Raw genomic sequence first — 14,901 nt, 5'->3', positions numbered from 1 at the left:
CGTGATACAAATCTAAATTAAATATTTATAATTTGTTAAAGTTATTATAAATATGTACTTTGGTAGGTATTAATTAAAATTGCACTTTATGTATGTAACAATAAACTTGCATTTATTTATTTTATTTGGTAGCGATTTGGTATGAATAAGCGTTTTTTTATAATAACATATTTTATATTTAAAAAGATATATATTTAGGTATGAATGAATTCTGATCAAAAGGCGAAAACTAGTTAAATATGTAATTCTGTGAATTGTTACTTCGATATAAATTCGATTCGATACATGAACATTCGCGTAATTCAGTTTCATATATTGTTGTCCATGCGTTTTTTAGAATATGCCAGTAACCTGTTATTACGTTCACGTAGAAATATTACGGTTGGAATATTCATAAATTCAATATCACATTGTATCCCTGCCAATACTGTCAGCGTTGAAAATGAAATGCATTGTATTACAAGCAACTGCTACATTATGTACCTACGAGCTAAAATGAAAATTTGCATGTAAGATTAATTCTTTAAAAATCACTTACTATACCTATGAAATCTTTTGCAGATAGGTATTATTAATTTAGTTGACGTGTCAACATAAAATAGTGATAGCCTAGTGGTTTGAAAGTTAGCCCTTCAATCTCGGGTTCCAGGGTACGATTTTGAGGTCCGCACCTTTTTAAATTTTTCGAATTTACGTGTGTATTTGAAATTTATGTAAGGGAAAGTTTTGTATGAAAACTTAAAGATATGTGAAGTCTACTAATCCGCACTTGCCCAGCTTTTTACTGTAAGATGTCAACCTGTACCCAGCAGAGGGACATTAATGAGTTGCAGACCTACGCTGACAAGCCGTGATGGTAAGAGAACGAGTAAGAGAACGTCGGTTTGCGGATTCTTGCCACGGACGTGTAAGATGTGGAATGAGCTTCCTCCCGAGGTATTCCCGGAGCGCTATGACATGGGGCTCTTCAAAAAGGTGCAAAAAGAGCTCTCCTTCAAAGCCGGCGATGCATTGGCGACTCCTCTGGTGTTGCAAATGTCCATAGGCGAAGTTACGAGTAACTACTTTCCATCAGGTAGCACGTCTGCTTTATCGTCAGGTTCAAATATAAAAAAGAAGGAACAATAAGACAACACGTAGATTCATGGTCTTATGTAGATCTTGGAACTCCTTTCTTTAGGAAGTACCTAAATGATTGATCGATTATCCAATATGCTTTGCGATCCGCCCGCATAAAAATAGATAAACCGTACGCGGGAGCTTATCGACCTTTATGCGGACAACCCTTATTATTTCAGGGTATAAAATAGTAAGATTTTTCTGTGAGGTGTTAGTAAAGTACCTATCTTTGGGTGACCTTTCAAAATTGCGTTTCTATAAAAAATACACTTTAAACTTAGTAGGTAGAGTGCTGCACCATTTATTTTTGTCTTATAGAAACTGTATTTTAGGTAGAAGGGTGTGTGGACTTTGGGGACGCATTACATTAAGTGTGATTAACTTCAGACCGGACTTTTGTTCTCTTTGGAGTTTGTTATGAGTTGAATGGATTGCTTGGCTGTTTGCTACTATACATAACTCCTCTCAAATTAAATGTAGGTAAACTATAGATAACTTATTTATTTATTCAAATGAACTTACTTGTATTTCGTTGACTTTGTTGTATTGGTTGCTTTCTAGGCTTCGGCTTTGCTGGCGAGCGAGAACGTCCATGCTATCCTGTGGGGTAAAAAGTGTTTATAAAATAACAATTTGATATTTTTACACAGGGCTTCTTATGATAATAAATATAGTTCAAAAACTAAAAAAAACACGGTTTATGAGATAGAGCCCTGTGACACACAAACAGACAGCGAAGGGTTTCCGTTTTACCCTTTGAGTACGGAATCCTAAAAATCATTCGACAAGAGGGAATTATAGATATGTTTCACATTTGAGTTATATGGAAATAACATTATTATTAATCTATAAATCACGCTATGAAAATTATTGAAACTAAATAGTATTAATTGTTGCAATCTAGTAACTTTGCGATGAACTTTCTCTAATGCGGTCGAACAATCTCGCCTCGAAAATCGTTAATATTGAGGATGTTAGGTTTAGGTTTAAAGAAATTTATTCTCATAAAGACAGTTGTCACTAACATGAGAACATAGGAAGGTAATACAATCAGTTCGTCGTCGCGCTTTATCAAAAGATTCTATTCACCGTATGTTGATAAGGACAATGGTACAAAATTATTAAAATCGTGTATTGTCATCGGTTTTTGATCATTCTTCAAAATTTTTAATTAAACTGAACGTTCAAAGTGGATAGAAATCGGGTTTAAAGATTCCGTTACTTAGTTACATACATACATAAAACCCAAGCTAATAAAAACGTGCTTATTAGTGATCGAAGGTTAAAAATGTAAAAAAATAAGTGTTGGTACATAGTAATTCCTCCTAGCGTCTGCCCAGAATAATTTCTAGGTAAGAATGTTACCAGGTAGGTAAATGTTGGATCGATCGAAAATTGAGCTATCTTCATTTTAAATTCAAATAACGACCTACAAATACCTACATAGAACATGATCGCTAAAAAAGACAACTGTTCTAGGGATAAATGAATAAAGAAAAAAGGAAATTGCTTCAATAATTCGTTGTATGACAAAAGGCAGTATTTCACTAAACGACATTAGATTATCTAAGGTAGGTTTTAGGTCAGAAACCAGTAAATAAAACCAGTCCGATCAGAATTCAAATGATATTCGTACACATAAAGACGAAAAACAAGGTTCATTGCTTCATGGCACGTAACTCCATTTTTGTGTTGGATGAACAATACATACTACTTACTATCAATATAATATGAAGTTATCTACTTGTTCTATCGGATTTTGCGAATAACTGAGCTGACTACTCAAATCTATATTTTTACAATAATTTCTGGATTTTGGGATTTGTGCACTCGTTTTTGCGTGTATCCATAACAATCACGACACGTGATACTGGCTTGTTTATGAGTGTATAAAACTTTACCGACTTCGTTTTATACTATCGCAACTATCATGTAAACCTGATCATCATTGTTTCATACCTGTAATTGCTTGATTTCCATCTCCAGATCTTGAGCATCCTTTCTTAGTTGTTCGTAGCTGAGGCGCGCCTGCCCACCGCCCATGCGGTCCAACAGCATCTCCCCGCGAAGGACTGGTGGCATCACCTCCTGTACGAAAATGTAAAGAACAGTTGAAACAAAAGCAGTAGAGTGGATACCAAATATGGTCTCGAGGCGTTGTCGCACATTGCAAGAGAGACTATATTTATTATTGGTTGTAAGGTATCAAAATAAAAATGAATGATAGAAAAGTTATTTCTATCAAATTGTGTATCTAATGTATTTACATAAATATAGACATACGTATATCGTATCGCGAAATTAAGAAACAACACAATGTATTATTTTAATTTACCTTCGAACTCTATGATTCGAAACCTAAGAAGAAAAACTTAGATCATAAAAGTAAAATCAAGAATTAAAGTATTCTTGTAGAGACAATTACTTTCGAAATGATCAAAGAGTAGCGTACAGAAAATGTGATGCAAAATGTTCCCTTCATCGAGTTCACAATAGTTATTACTTTTAACTTTTATTCCTTCGTAGTTTTCCAGTCATTGGAAAGCACTTGACTCTAACGAACAATTTACAGTTTCAATATTTCGATTATTTTCCAACGAAAAATTCCGACGTAGTTCTGATGAAAAAATTGTCGAAATCGAAACAGTTGGAAATTACTTTCTGTGGAATTTTCGTACTGTTTGCACTTTTACACTTCGTGTGTTTGTAAATACACTCGTAGTATATACAAAATTAAGAACGAAAAAGAAGAGTTTTGAAGGTGGTAGAACCCTTTGTGGTTCGACTCCGGCGACACCACCGCCACAACTATTTCTGCCTAATAACAGCAGTGTTTGGCGCTGCTGTCTTCCGTTTTGAAGGGGTGTAAGGGAGACATACTTTTCCGACGCATTCCAGCTTAGTCCTCAAGAGTAGCGGCGCATCTGCGGCCGACCTCAGGTAGGAATATCTAATCCTATCTGGGGTTGATTACATATGTCCATAAGCGGCAGTAGCCACTTACCATCAGGTGGACCGCTTACTCGTCTGCTACTCCTATATTATAAAAAAAATAAAAAAAATGTTCTTATGTTACACGTACACCGTCATAAAGAATTCGAAATTTGTCAATTTTTGCGTACCTACATTCTCAACGAACTGTGGTAGGCAAAAATTGGGTGAGATAGATTATTACGAGCAATAGTCACACGCTTGAAAAAATACTCACAATCGAGTGAATTTTTCCGAAAGGTTGATCAAATGGATAAAAAAATCCTTTCCAACGCCTACAAGATGAATGTAAATTTATATTTTTCTTCTACTTAGCTTTAAAACCTACCTGAGACTATTGAAGAGAGTAAGTAACAATATTAACATTCGTTTTGAAGGATTTGAACCTCTGAACCTCTGCCAGAGACATACGAGAACTTATCAGTTCGCATCTCATCTATGTCCGTGCTCAGGTAGAACTCTAATCTTATCTGGGATTGATTACAGATTTCCATGGGCGGTAGAAGCTACTTACCATTATGTAAACTACTCGTACATATACAGGAAGGTACGTACACTTTCTATATTGAAATAATAAAGATATTTACAATAAATAAAATGTAATTACTTTGAGATACGTATAAACAAGTATTAAGTTTACTGTTTCTTTATCAATAAGCTTACATTCCATATTCTGCCTCCTTAGGGGACGATGTTTGAAATTTCTTTCTAATTAGTATTCATATATACTTGTATAAGGATCTTGAATCATAGGTTCAAATTTTACTTATTATCACTTAGACTTAGTTTCACTAAGTAGATTTCGTTTTTGTATAAAAATGTAATACTTACTACATTATAAATGTAGTAAGTACACTGTAGTCCAATTCCAACGGTTTTCTTATAACAAAGAAAACGAAAAGGTTTGTAAAATTGCTTACATAGAACTCTTACACCGCTCGAATGTACTCTTTGCTGTTTACAAAGAAAAGGTTACCGTCTACTTTTAAATAATCGGGTGCGTGATAAAAACCCTATCGTGCACGTCTTTTGTATATTTAATTCAGAATACGTAGCTAAGAATAATAATGCTTATTCTCTCACGCACTCTTATAGGTAGGTATTATGTGTCCACAAATTGAATATAATCTACAAATTGAATATGTGTATTAATCCACAAATTGAAATATAATTTTGACTTTCAGTTAAAATTAAACGTGTATGTATTCCTATGTCATCTTATTTATAGCCTTTATTATGATGTTTGCCTGGGTGACTTACGTATAAGACGCAAATCACAGTCCTAATTTTTTTTTTTTATAATGTAAGAGTAGCAGACGAGCATGCAGTCCACCTGATGGTAAGTGGCTACTGCCGCCCATGGACATCTGTAATCAACCCCAGATAAGATAAGATATTCCTACCTGAAGTCGGCCACAGATGCGCCGCTACCCCTGAGGACTAAGCTGGAACGCCTCGGAAAAGTCTGTCTCCCTTACCACACCCTTCAAACCGGAACACAGCAGCTCCTAACACAGCTGTTATTACGTAGAAATAGGTGTGGCGGTGGTGCCGCCGGAGTCGAACCACAAAGGGTTCTTCCTAAATACGTGCAAAGCATCTGTGATCGGTTGGTTACAGATGTGACATGGTTAGCAGTGACAATTTACTATCAGGTGGACATGCAGTGGATGTGAACTGGAGTTTAGTCTCGTATTTTGCTTAAGTTTTTTAAAAATAAAAATAACTCCGTGTGAGTTTAACGATATGATAAAGTAATTTCCTTTTTTAAGAGTCAGTTGATAAGCGCAGATAAAGTTTGTAATTGAAGTAGTTTTTAAGCAAGTATTGAACGTTAACATGTATGGAAACAATGGAATCGAAAAATATAATTATTGGTTAGTGTACACGTTAAACGTTTCAAGACAAAGTATAATAGGTATTCATAAAGTAAATAGTTTCTCAGAATTTACTAATACTTGTAAAAGATATTTAATATTAGACATGAGAAAACAATTAGTTCCACGAGTAATTAATTACTCAACGAAATAATTTCTTTCTTATCAAAGTTATCCATTTCTTAAGAAGCCAGTATTGGAGGTTAAGGTATCTCAAATAAATCATATATTGTTGTTGCCTTACCTACCTATATAAATTCATGTGAGTATAATAATAAGAGTATGTTTCTGGAAGCCGCTATAGAAACTATTAATATTGCATTTGTTTCTGGATTGTGTGGTAACAAGATGATAATTATGTTTTTCGTACTATATTATACGAACTTTTTATTATACCTACTATAGGTACGAAATGTTATGGATAACAAAATATGATAATGTAACAAATAGCACGTGGGTATACAATTCACAAAACTTTCCATCGAACACAGATAAAATATATATCACTACTTTACAGAAATAACTTGGAAATTCTTTAATAACGAAACGGCGGGGTGAAATCTTCTGTTTAACGTCTGGTAAAGGTGACGTATACCAGCTAATACATGAGTGGGCGACAGTGCATATCGACGACCGTCGCTGACGGCCAGTCATTTGTCGTTAGCGAGCGTCTCCGTCGTCAGCGACGGTCATCAACATGATTGTCGCTCGAGTGTTACCCTTATAATTTGATTATTAAGTCCCAAATAACCTATTATCCGGTCATAGTGATAATCCTAACTAATATTATAAATCCGAAAGTAACTGTCTGTCTGTCTGTCTGTCTGGTTCTCTCTTCTCCACGCCTAAACCACTGAACCGATTTTAATGAAATTTTGTACAAATATAGTCTGAGACCCGAGAAAGGACATAGGATAGTTTTTATCCCGGAAATCCCACGGGAACTAGGGATGGCCATCTAATATAGATTAATCGGAGAATCGATCGTTTGGACCAAAAAAATCGATTATTTTAATCGATATTAGTAAGGATTGAATCGTAAACTATATCAAGTGATGATCTTTAGCAAAGTTGTTGTTCATGAGTTCACGAAGGTTCCAGAGCTGGTACGACCAATTTCCGCCAGATGGCGGTACTGTCGTCCCAATGAAGGTACGAATTTTTGTTTTATGTATGTTAGTATGTCATATTATTTTCTTTTAAACGCGGGCGAAGCCGCGGGCAAAAAGTAGTTACTATTAAACACAAAAATAAAACTCATGAGTGAAAAAAAAAGACGCAATCATGAAACCAAGAGTCCTACTTCAAAAGTAGTTACATACCGCAGCGACATCTAGCGGCGGGTCGTCCGGTTCGGGCGGGTACGGCGGCAGGAAGGCTCTCTTCGGCGTGCGCATGGGCGGCTGTGACGTCAGCAGCGTGCGCGCCAGGTGCGCCAGGTCAGCTGTGCTGGACACGGCCCGAGCTTGCGCGCAAAGGGACTCGTAGCGCCGTAGCTGGTTGTTACTCTGTTTAAAGTGGAATTAGGTAGCTTAGATCTTTATTAATAGTTTTATATCCGTACCAGGCTTGAATAAGTTGTATAGGTATACCCAAAATGCACACTATCAATTCATATTCATATTTATTGCAGCTATTTGTAGGATCGTGAGAGCGTTATTTAAAAAAATCAAGTTGCGTGAGTGCGGCAAAAAAGACCCACCAACTTACCTATTTATTCACCCTATAAAATAAACAATCCGAATTCTTATTATGATTAAAAAAATCATAAAAAATATATAAACACATTTGTATAACATATGTAGATCGACTTATCATCTTCAAGCTTGGTATCCATATATGGAAGCAGAAAGGGTTGCGCTACTTTATAAAGTAAGTAGTTATATGATACTGCTAACTTTGAAGCAATACATAAAAAAATGCTTTAAAAACGACGCTATTTTATAATTAGTACAATAAGAATTTACATATTTTTATTTAATTTAATATAAGAATGAATGTATGAATATATGATTTTTTCTCATTACAAAAAAATATTAAGTAATCAATAATCAATTAGATAAAAAGGTAAAAACATTCGCAGGAGTAACATAAAAAAAAGATTAAAAAGACTCAAATTAATTAGATCTAATTTAAATAAAAGACTACGTATATTTCAAAGTGCCGTATTTTGCGATTACCCTAAAACAACTTTAATTCATAAGATAAACGAGAATTATACTCTTATCTTGAAAGGGTTATTATCAGGATAAACTCCTAAGAATTTAATTCGCAACTCTGTCTAATAAAAGGTATAATTAGTTTTTTGTAACGATACCTTCTCACTGATAATTTCTCCTTCTTGACAAATAGCGTCGCTGACAACGGTCGTTACGTCCGTGAGAATTTCTTCCAGTTCCTGTAAATAAAGTGGGAATTTAGTCCACAAAATATATTTATTCTTTTCGAAATGTAAAGTGCGATGACTTATGAACGTTGTAATAATGACTGATGATCAGTCAATTATACAAATATTAATTATATAATGAATGTTACTTTACACCATTAAATCATTTATACCAAGAAAAAAAATACCATTATAAATGAATTTCATTTGATTTGCAAATATACCTAGTTTGCAAATATACCGAGAAACATATTTCTGTATCGAATTCCGGATTTAAAATCAAACTCTGTGTATTTTATGACATTTTATACATAATGAAAATTATATACCTATGGGTATATTATGTATTGATGATGACCATACAACAATTTTAAAGTTCTAAGACTATCATTTAAATACATTTTAAAAGTTTTAACGTGTTAATTTCTTCGACTCGAGTAAAACGCGCAAGATTTTCGACTACACTCCTAACTTCTGCGAAAGTCTTTGCAAATATATGCAGTAAAGTGCAAGTTCAGTTAAAACGGATCAGGTATTCAACGAGAGAGCAGGGTTGCGATTTACAGGGGTTATTTATCTGAGCTTAGGGCGGCTTATGGCACGATGACATTCGTCTAGGGAAATATTCAATTTCGTTTAGGCATTTTTTATTGGACGTTTTGGTGACAAACTTTATGGGGTAGCAGTAAACAAGATGGTAGAGAAGAATTTAGTGATAGAAGTGGGGTTAAAGGATCCTGTGGTCACTGTTGGTTCCATAATAACAATCTAGAGGCACGGCTTTACGTCCGCCAAATTCTGGGACATTCTTTACTTGAAGTTATTGCGAAATTATTATTTTTACGTAAATGCTATCATTTAATTCATTTAATTAATAAATTAATTAAGACTACCTATAATATTGAGATAAACGAGCTCAGCTGTGGGATATAAAAATTGGTCATCAAACTAGGCAGTCACAATATATCTTTCAGTTACAGATAATGTGATAAATATTCACATACACATAATTATATATTTTAATACGGTATTGAATTTCCCCGCAAATATTTATTTATATAGTAATTCCATATTTACGCCTTACAAGTTAAACTACTTGTCTGTTGAACCAAAAATGGGATCCCGGAATTTGGTGAACGCACAGCCTTTGCGTGCGTCTAGATTAACGTTCAAATAAGTTCAAAATACGTAGATGTTATGGAAATACTGGGTAGGTTGCAATGCCTTGACTGTGCTACACACTTTAATCCAGAACTCGTTATCGCTTGCTGGAGAAAGTTTTTACTTGAAGTGCTCATAGCTGTGGCATTGGCAAATTGCAGGCGTTCCTCCGAGTAAAGCCGCGAAGCGTGGTTCTTAAGCGGGTCTTTCCCTGCTTCAGAGGATTTTGTAATAACTGTAACTTTGTGGGAGTCTTTCGAATAGTTCAAAAATATCTAGTAGTCGAGTTGACACGAACATATAAGTTCTTTCTGTTCATGTATGATATGTTATACGTATGCATGACTACACGCATGATATAGAGGATGCTGAAGGTTTTGATGTCCACCTAGGCGGAAATTTAAACACTTCATAGCCAATTCTGGTTTGGGGCAAAGAGTCGATAGATATTTATTTTGTTTATGATAAACTGTGCTTTTTGCCTGCCTTTAGTGCTAGGAAGAGCTATGGCCAAGTAGTGGAATACTTAAAATTACAATGATTGCAATATAACAAAAACAAAACAAAGATACACTCTCAAATAAATGGCATAATTATAACAAATTCCAAATATTCTTTTTCCAAAGTTTTTACCCTACTGCCTTCAAACCCGCAGTAAAAGGACCAAATTTTTATACCGCTAGGTGACACCCCTATTCTGTTTAGTCTTATGAATGCCCGAGTTTTATTCCAGTTGTGAAATTAATGCCCGACGCGCCGAAGGTAAAGTTGGACGCACTACATTAATTCGGAGTTCAGTAACTAAGATTGAATGGGTACGAACTTGTTCAAACATCGCTGAATCACGCCAGAGACGAGATTCGTTCATTAGATTGAATTAAAATTTACGTACCTTCGTTAAACCCTCCACTTAGTGAAAAATGTTGGTAAAAATAAGTATCAATGGAGTCTTTTTATAATACTAGTCGGTCGCAATGGTCGAATTTCGACGGTAGTTTAACGAAAATAAAAACTAAACTTGATATTTACGGAAGTATAGCCTGAACTGTTCTCAATTTGAAAATATTTTTATTTTTGATTGGTTAGATATTTGTCAAACAGTTTTAATTGCCACATCTATCTATCTACTATCTCAGGTCGGTATCAAATCCTTTGTTATCCCTTTTTTTTTTTTTTTTTTGTTACGAGGGGGAAACCTTCAAAAGGTACTCTGTGCCGTGGGAGCGGCACGGGGTTATGTGGGATTCTTACCGCACTAAAACCCCCCGGTAGCCGTCCTCTGCGCTGCGTAGAGGACTCCGGCATCTCCAGAGGAACGCAACCGGAGTCCTCTTAGCGCGTTGCCCCATCGGGCTCCTCCCAGGTGAGCGTGACGCTCGCCACACCGTCTGGTGTGCACAACGGTATGCGACCACACATACCGCCGTCCTTCCCGGGGTCGCTGTCCGGGCGGTTCGAGCTCCCACTCTTACGACCCGCAACCCCGGAAGCCCCTTTTAGTCGCCTCTTACGACAGGCAGGAGATACCGTAGCCCTATTCTGGTCCCGGAACTACAGGGACCCTTTGTTATCCCTGGGGACTAAGTTAATACATTTAACATAGTATTGCTTAACACTGATATAATAAGGCAGAATTACTTGTGACAGACATATCCGGAGTCGACCTACAGAGTTTTATCATGTTTTAGGTTTTACGATTCTGTTAGAATATTCTAAAGCGGTTTTATACTGCGTAAACAATTCCAGCTATGTATATTAATAAAATATTGCAAAACTCGATGCCTTTTAGTAGAAAATACATATTTTATCTTGCAATTACAAATGCGTGGGTTGACTTTCCAGTAAGAAGATCTGCCCACGAGTTGTTGCAAATGCTGCTACACTAAGCCTTAGTATGGAGGACTTCGCGCAAATACGAGTATAGGTAATAAATTCCCCTTTTAAGTTGAACTGTATAGAAATTCTAGCCATTTTCTTTTTTTGTTCTTCGGAAAGGTGGTGGAGAAAATTCAGTGGAGTTTATGTACGATTACAATTCTTATTCGCCAAATCAACCTAAACGATTATGGCCGCAGCCCTTTTATGTCCCAATGTTAGGTCGGCGACCATATACCATTCATATGTGGCATTCATCCTAAGTAAATTAACCCACAATACTCGCTTTTGCTCAAACTACGTGATAACGTGACGTCAACGCACAAATTCACAGATTCACAAAACAAATGAACGATTAGCGTTCGCTCAATTCAAATGTAAAATAACAGGAAATCATTCATCCTTATTCTTTTACCATTGCGAAAACATATTTGACAAAATTTGCTAACAAGCCCACGCCTACTTAAGCCCAAACTATTATTGTGCAGAAAATTCATAGAATCTACGCTCCATCGCGTTTCTATTAGACACGTGTTAGTTTGAGCATTCAGTCGGAACATGATATTTATGATCCCCGAATTATTGGATACATCGAAATATTTGTACGGAAATATGAGGGAGTGCTCTAAAAAGTTGCCGTCATCTATAGAACATTTTTCATTCCACATAATACGAATGGTATTTTTGTACGAAAGTAAATTATCTAAATCGATACATAACGAATTTCTTCCTTTGCTGTTTCATCCATCAACGTAATATAGATGGGCTTATAATGACGAAGGCCTTAGAGGTTTTTTTATAAATCGATTTTCCCCGCTTTTATTGTGGTCGGAGAAAATTAAACGATTAGTCGTTGTATGGGTTCATATTTTTACAATACATTACGTCGTAGCAGCGTATTTACAGAATATTTCGTCAATTCGAAATTCGTTTACATTTTAGTTCTTTGGGGAGTGATACGGTGTTTTGTAATCGAGAAATGATTAATGTCAAATCAATCAATCATCAGTTTTTTTTTTAATTATGTAATAATTACATTTATATATAAGGAAACATCATTCGTATGCAAGGAAAAATAAATATCAAGGATAAAAATGTAAAGACATGTAGATTACACAAAATATTTATACATGAAAAACGAGTTGTAAGTACCGATCAGCTATTTTAATACAATAATTATTACGGGATTTTGCCTTTTAACAAAATAAATAGCGCTTTAATGAGTAATTATAGGACATTCCTTTAAGTCGTTTGGTCACTTCTTTCTAATAACTTTTACGCTGTCCTGAATCACATGTTTCCGTCGAATACCACTGCAGTACAAATTCCACCGCATTGCACGGTTTCCTCATTACTAATTGTTTTATAACATCGTCTTTAATTTGTTTTATATATTTTTGAAGCTATTTAAAACTTTAAAGCTAAAATTCTTTTCAAAGTTCGCTAATTATTAATTGTTGTATTTTTCGATTATTTTTCACATTTCTACCTACTGGATATTTTACGATATTTCATTTATTATATTTTACTTTACCTATGTAGTTTATTTTAATTTACCTATGTAAATGTAGCTTTTCGGAGATATTTATATAACAATAAATTAATTAAAAAATGAAGTTTGTGCTATTTCTAGATAGTTATTGACACTTTATCATGTTTCCGTGTCCTAGAGTGTTCATAAAGTTTAATGTTTCGACCTTTATAGTCTGATAGCAGGCTATCCTCGAGGCGTTTGCGTGGCTTGACAATTTCTGCTAATCGCTTTGGATACTGCCTTGTACCTTTCGTAATTAACTCAAAATTAGGTAACGTTGTTTTGGGACCACCGAGCGCCTCAATATAATTTGTATATGTATCAGGGTCATCTGGAAGTGGAAAACTTATGGCCGTCGTTCACTATTGTGGCTTGACGGTAGAATAACAGAATTTAATTCTAAATGTGTTAATGTGTGAAGACTTAACGAACTTAATTATTCTACTTTAAGAATGAGAATTCATTTCTTATGGGGTAAAATCTATTTTTTTATAGCAAAGTGTTGCAATATGCAGCGGCAGCGGCAGCGGGATGTAAGGCAGGTGGAATCCCGCGGCGCGTGATCCTTTTCTTGCGGCTCGCGGGACTTCCTAGTTCCACAACTTGCGGCACGCGGACATTCGTACAATCTTATTTATTTTTGACCTTGCCATAAAGATTGCTATCCGCTGCCCTAACAATTTGGAAGTGATCTAGGGGTGTTAATTCGTAGTGGGACAAAATAAGAGTTGCACTGGAGCTGCGCTGTGGAAGGTAAGGCGACCGAAGTTCTTACTTTTAGCGAAATATATTATAGTTACAAAAGTATCACCTGCAATATGGTCGGCAGAGTATGTCTATGGTACTGCTCGATCATGGCGTTGGTGGCGGTCAGCTGCTGCACGTACGTGTTGTGGGAGTCGTAGTACGTGGCCAGAGCGGCCGGGTTCGAGTTGTTGCAGTAGTTCAGGAACGCTGCCCGGTAGTCCTGGCGGCTCTGCAAATGATAATGTACTTGTTTTATCTTTATCTTTTTATTATCTTTAACTTATCCTTTAATCTTTACCCTACAATCGATTGATTATTTAAAAAATATGATTAAAATATGCCTCGTCTCATTTAAGATTTTATTATGACTAAAGTGGACACGTCATTGTTGTAATTTTTAAATAGGTTTAAGATTAACAGGCTTTTTCTTCTTTAAATGATTTGAAATTCATTCTGTATTAAAGCTATTTGTAGTAATACAGAACGCGTATGCATATATTTTTACGCGTGTAATTTATTTTAAAGAAATTACACACGTGAAGGTGTAGGTAGGTTGGTGCTTCGAAAAAATAAAATCATTGTTTAAACCAGGTGGCGCGTAGTAAAAATTTAACTACCCAGAAAAATTATTCATTTTGTACAAAAAGCGTTGGCCGTATGCACGAATGGGTAGAACGCGAAACGCATGAAAATATTTTCAGTGCTTTCGCTATTATAAGGGTTCGTACACAAAACTGCGATGCGACGTCGCATCGCAAAAATCTGCGAGCTCCCTCGACGCATCGCAAGAACTTGCGAATTGATTCGCATCGCACAGTGGTTGTTGTTGTTGGTCACCCTGAGAGACGCTACGCCGCACGATATCGCATCGCAGCAATTCGCATCGCAATTTTCTGCGTTGCGAATTCGCATCGCGTCGCATCGCAGTTTTGTGTTCGAGCCCGAAATATCAATGGCAGGAAATGTCAAAGGTGGATATGAAATGGAACAATGAGAGGTATTTTATTAAAATTTCATTTTCGAATGAATACCTTCTGAATAAATAGTTGTGAAAACAATACCTACAGCCGAACGTAGAACCTCCTCTTTTTTGAATTCGGGAAAATGGGATTTATTTTCAAATTTTTGAATAGCTTCGGGTTTAGTGTGTGGATTTTTTGCAGTATCGAAATATGTTTTTCAAATCAAGGAATTTTACAGCAGTGCTTCGG

At 35.7% G+C, this 14,901-nt stretch overlaps 1 protein-coding gene across 1 annotated transcript in view; it reads right to left on the bottom strand.

Moving 5' to 3' along the window:
- Stacl (SH3 and cysteine-rich domain-containing protein) overlaps positions 1 to 14,901 on the bottom strand; it is a 258,237-nt gene that overhangs the window by 35,233 nt on the left and 208,103 nt on the right. The window contains exons 6-10 of the mRNA XM_073084326.1: positions 13,755 to 13,919; positions 8,305 to 8,385; positions 7,310 to 7,495; positions 3,079 to 3,207; positions 1,642 to 1,719 (exon numbers count right to left, since the gene is read on the bottom strand). Coding sequence (XP_072940427.1) covers positions 1,642 to 1,719; positions 3,079 to 3,207; positions 7,310 to 7,495; positions 8,305 to 8,385; positions 13,755 to 13,919 — 639 coding nt within the window. The remainder of the gene's footprint in view (positions 1 to 1,641; positions 1,720 to 3,078; positions 3,208 to 7,309; positions 7,496 to 8,304; positions 8,386 to 13,754; positions 13,920 to 14,901) is intronic.

This window comes from Epargyreus clarus, unplaced genomic scaffold (assembly GCF_041222505.1).
Source record: "Epargyreus clarus isolate Ecla_fem2 unplaced genomic scaffold, WU_Ecla_fem_2.2 ptg000021l, whole genome shotgun sequence".
NCBI lineage: Eukaryota > Metazoa > Arthropoda > Insecta > Lepidoptera > Hesperiidae > Epargyreus > Epargyreus clarus.
The sequence above is the reverse complement of the archived record's forward strand: the minus strand, read 5'-3'. Positions and strand labels throughout refer to the sequence as shown.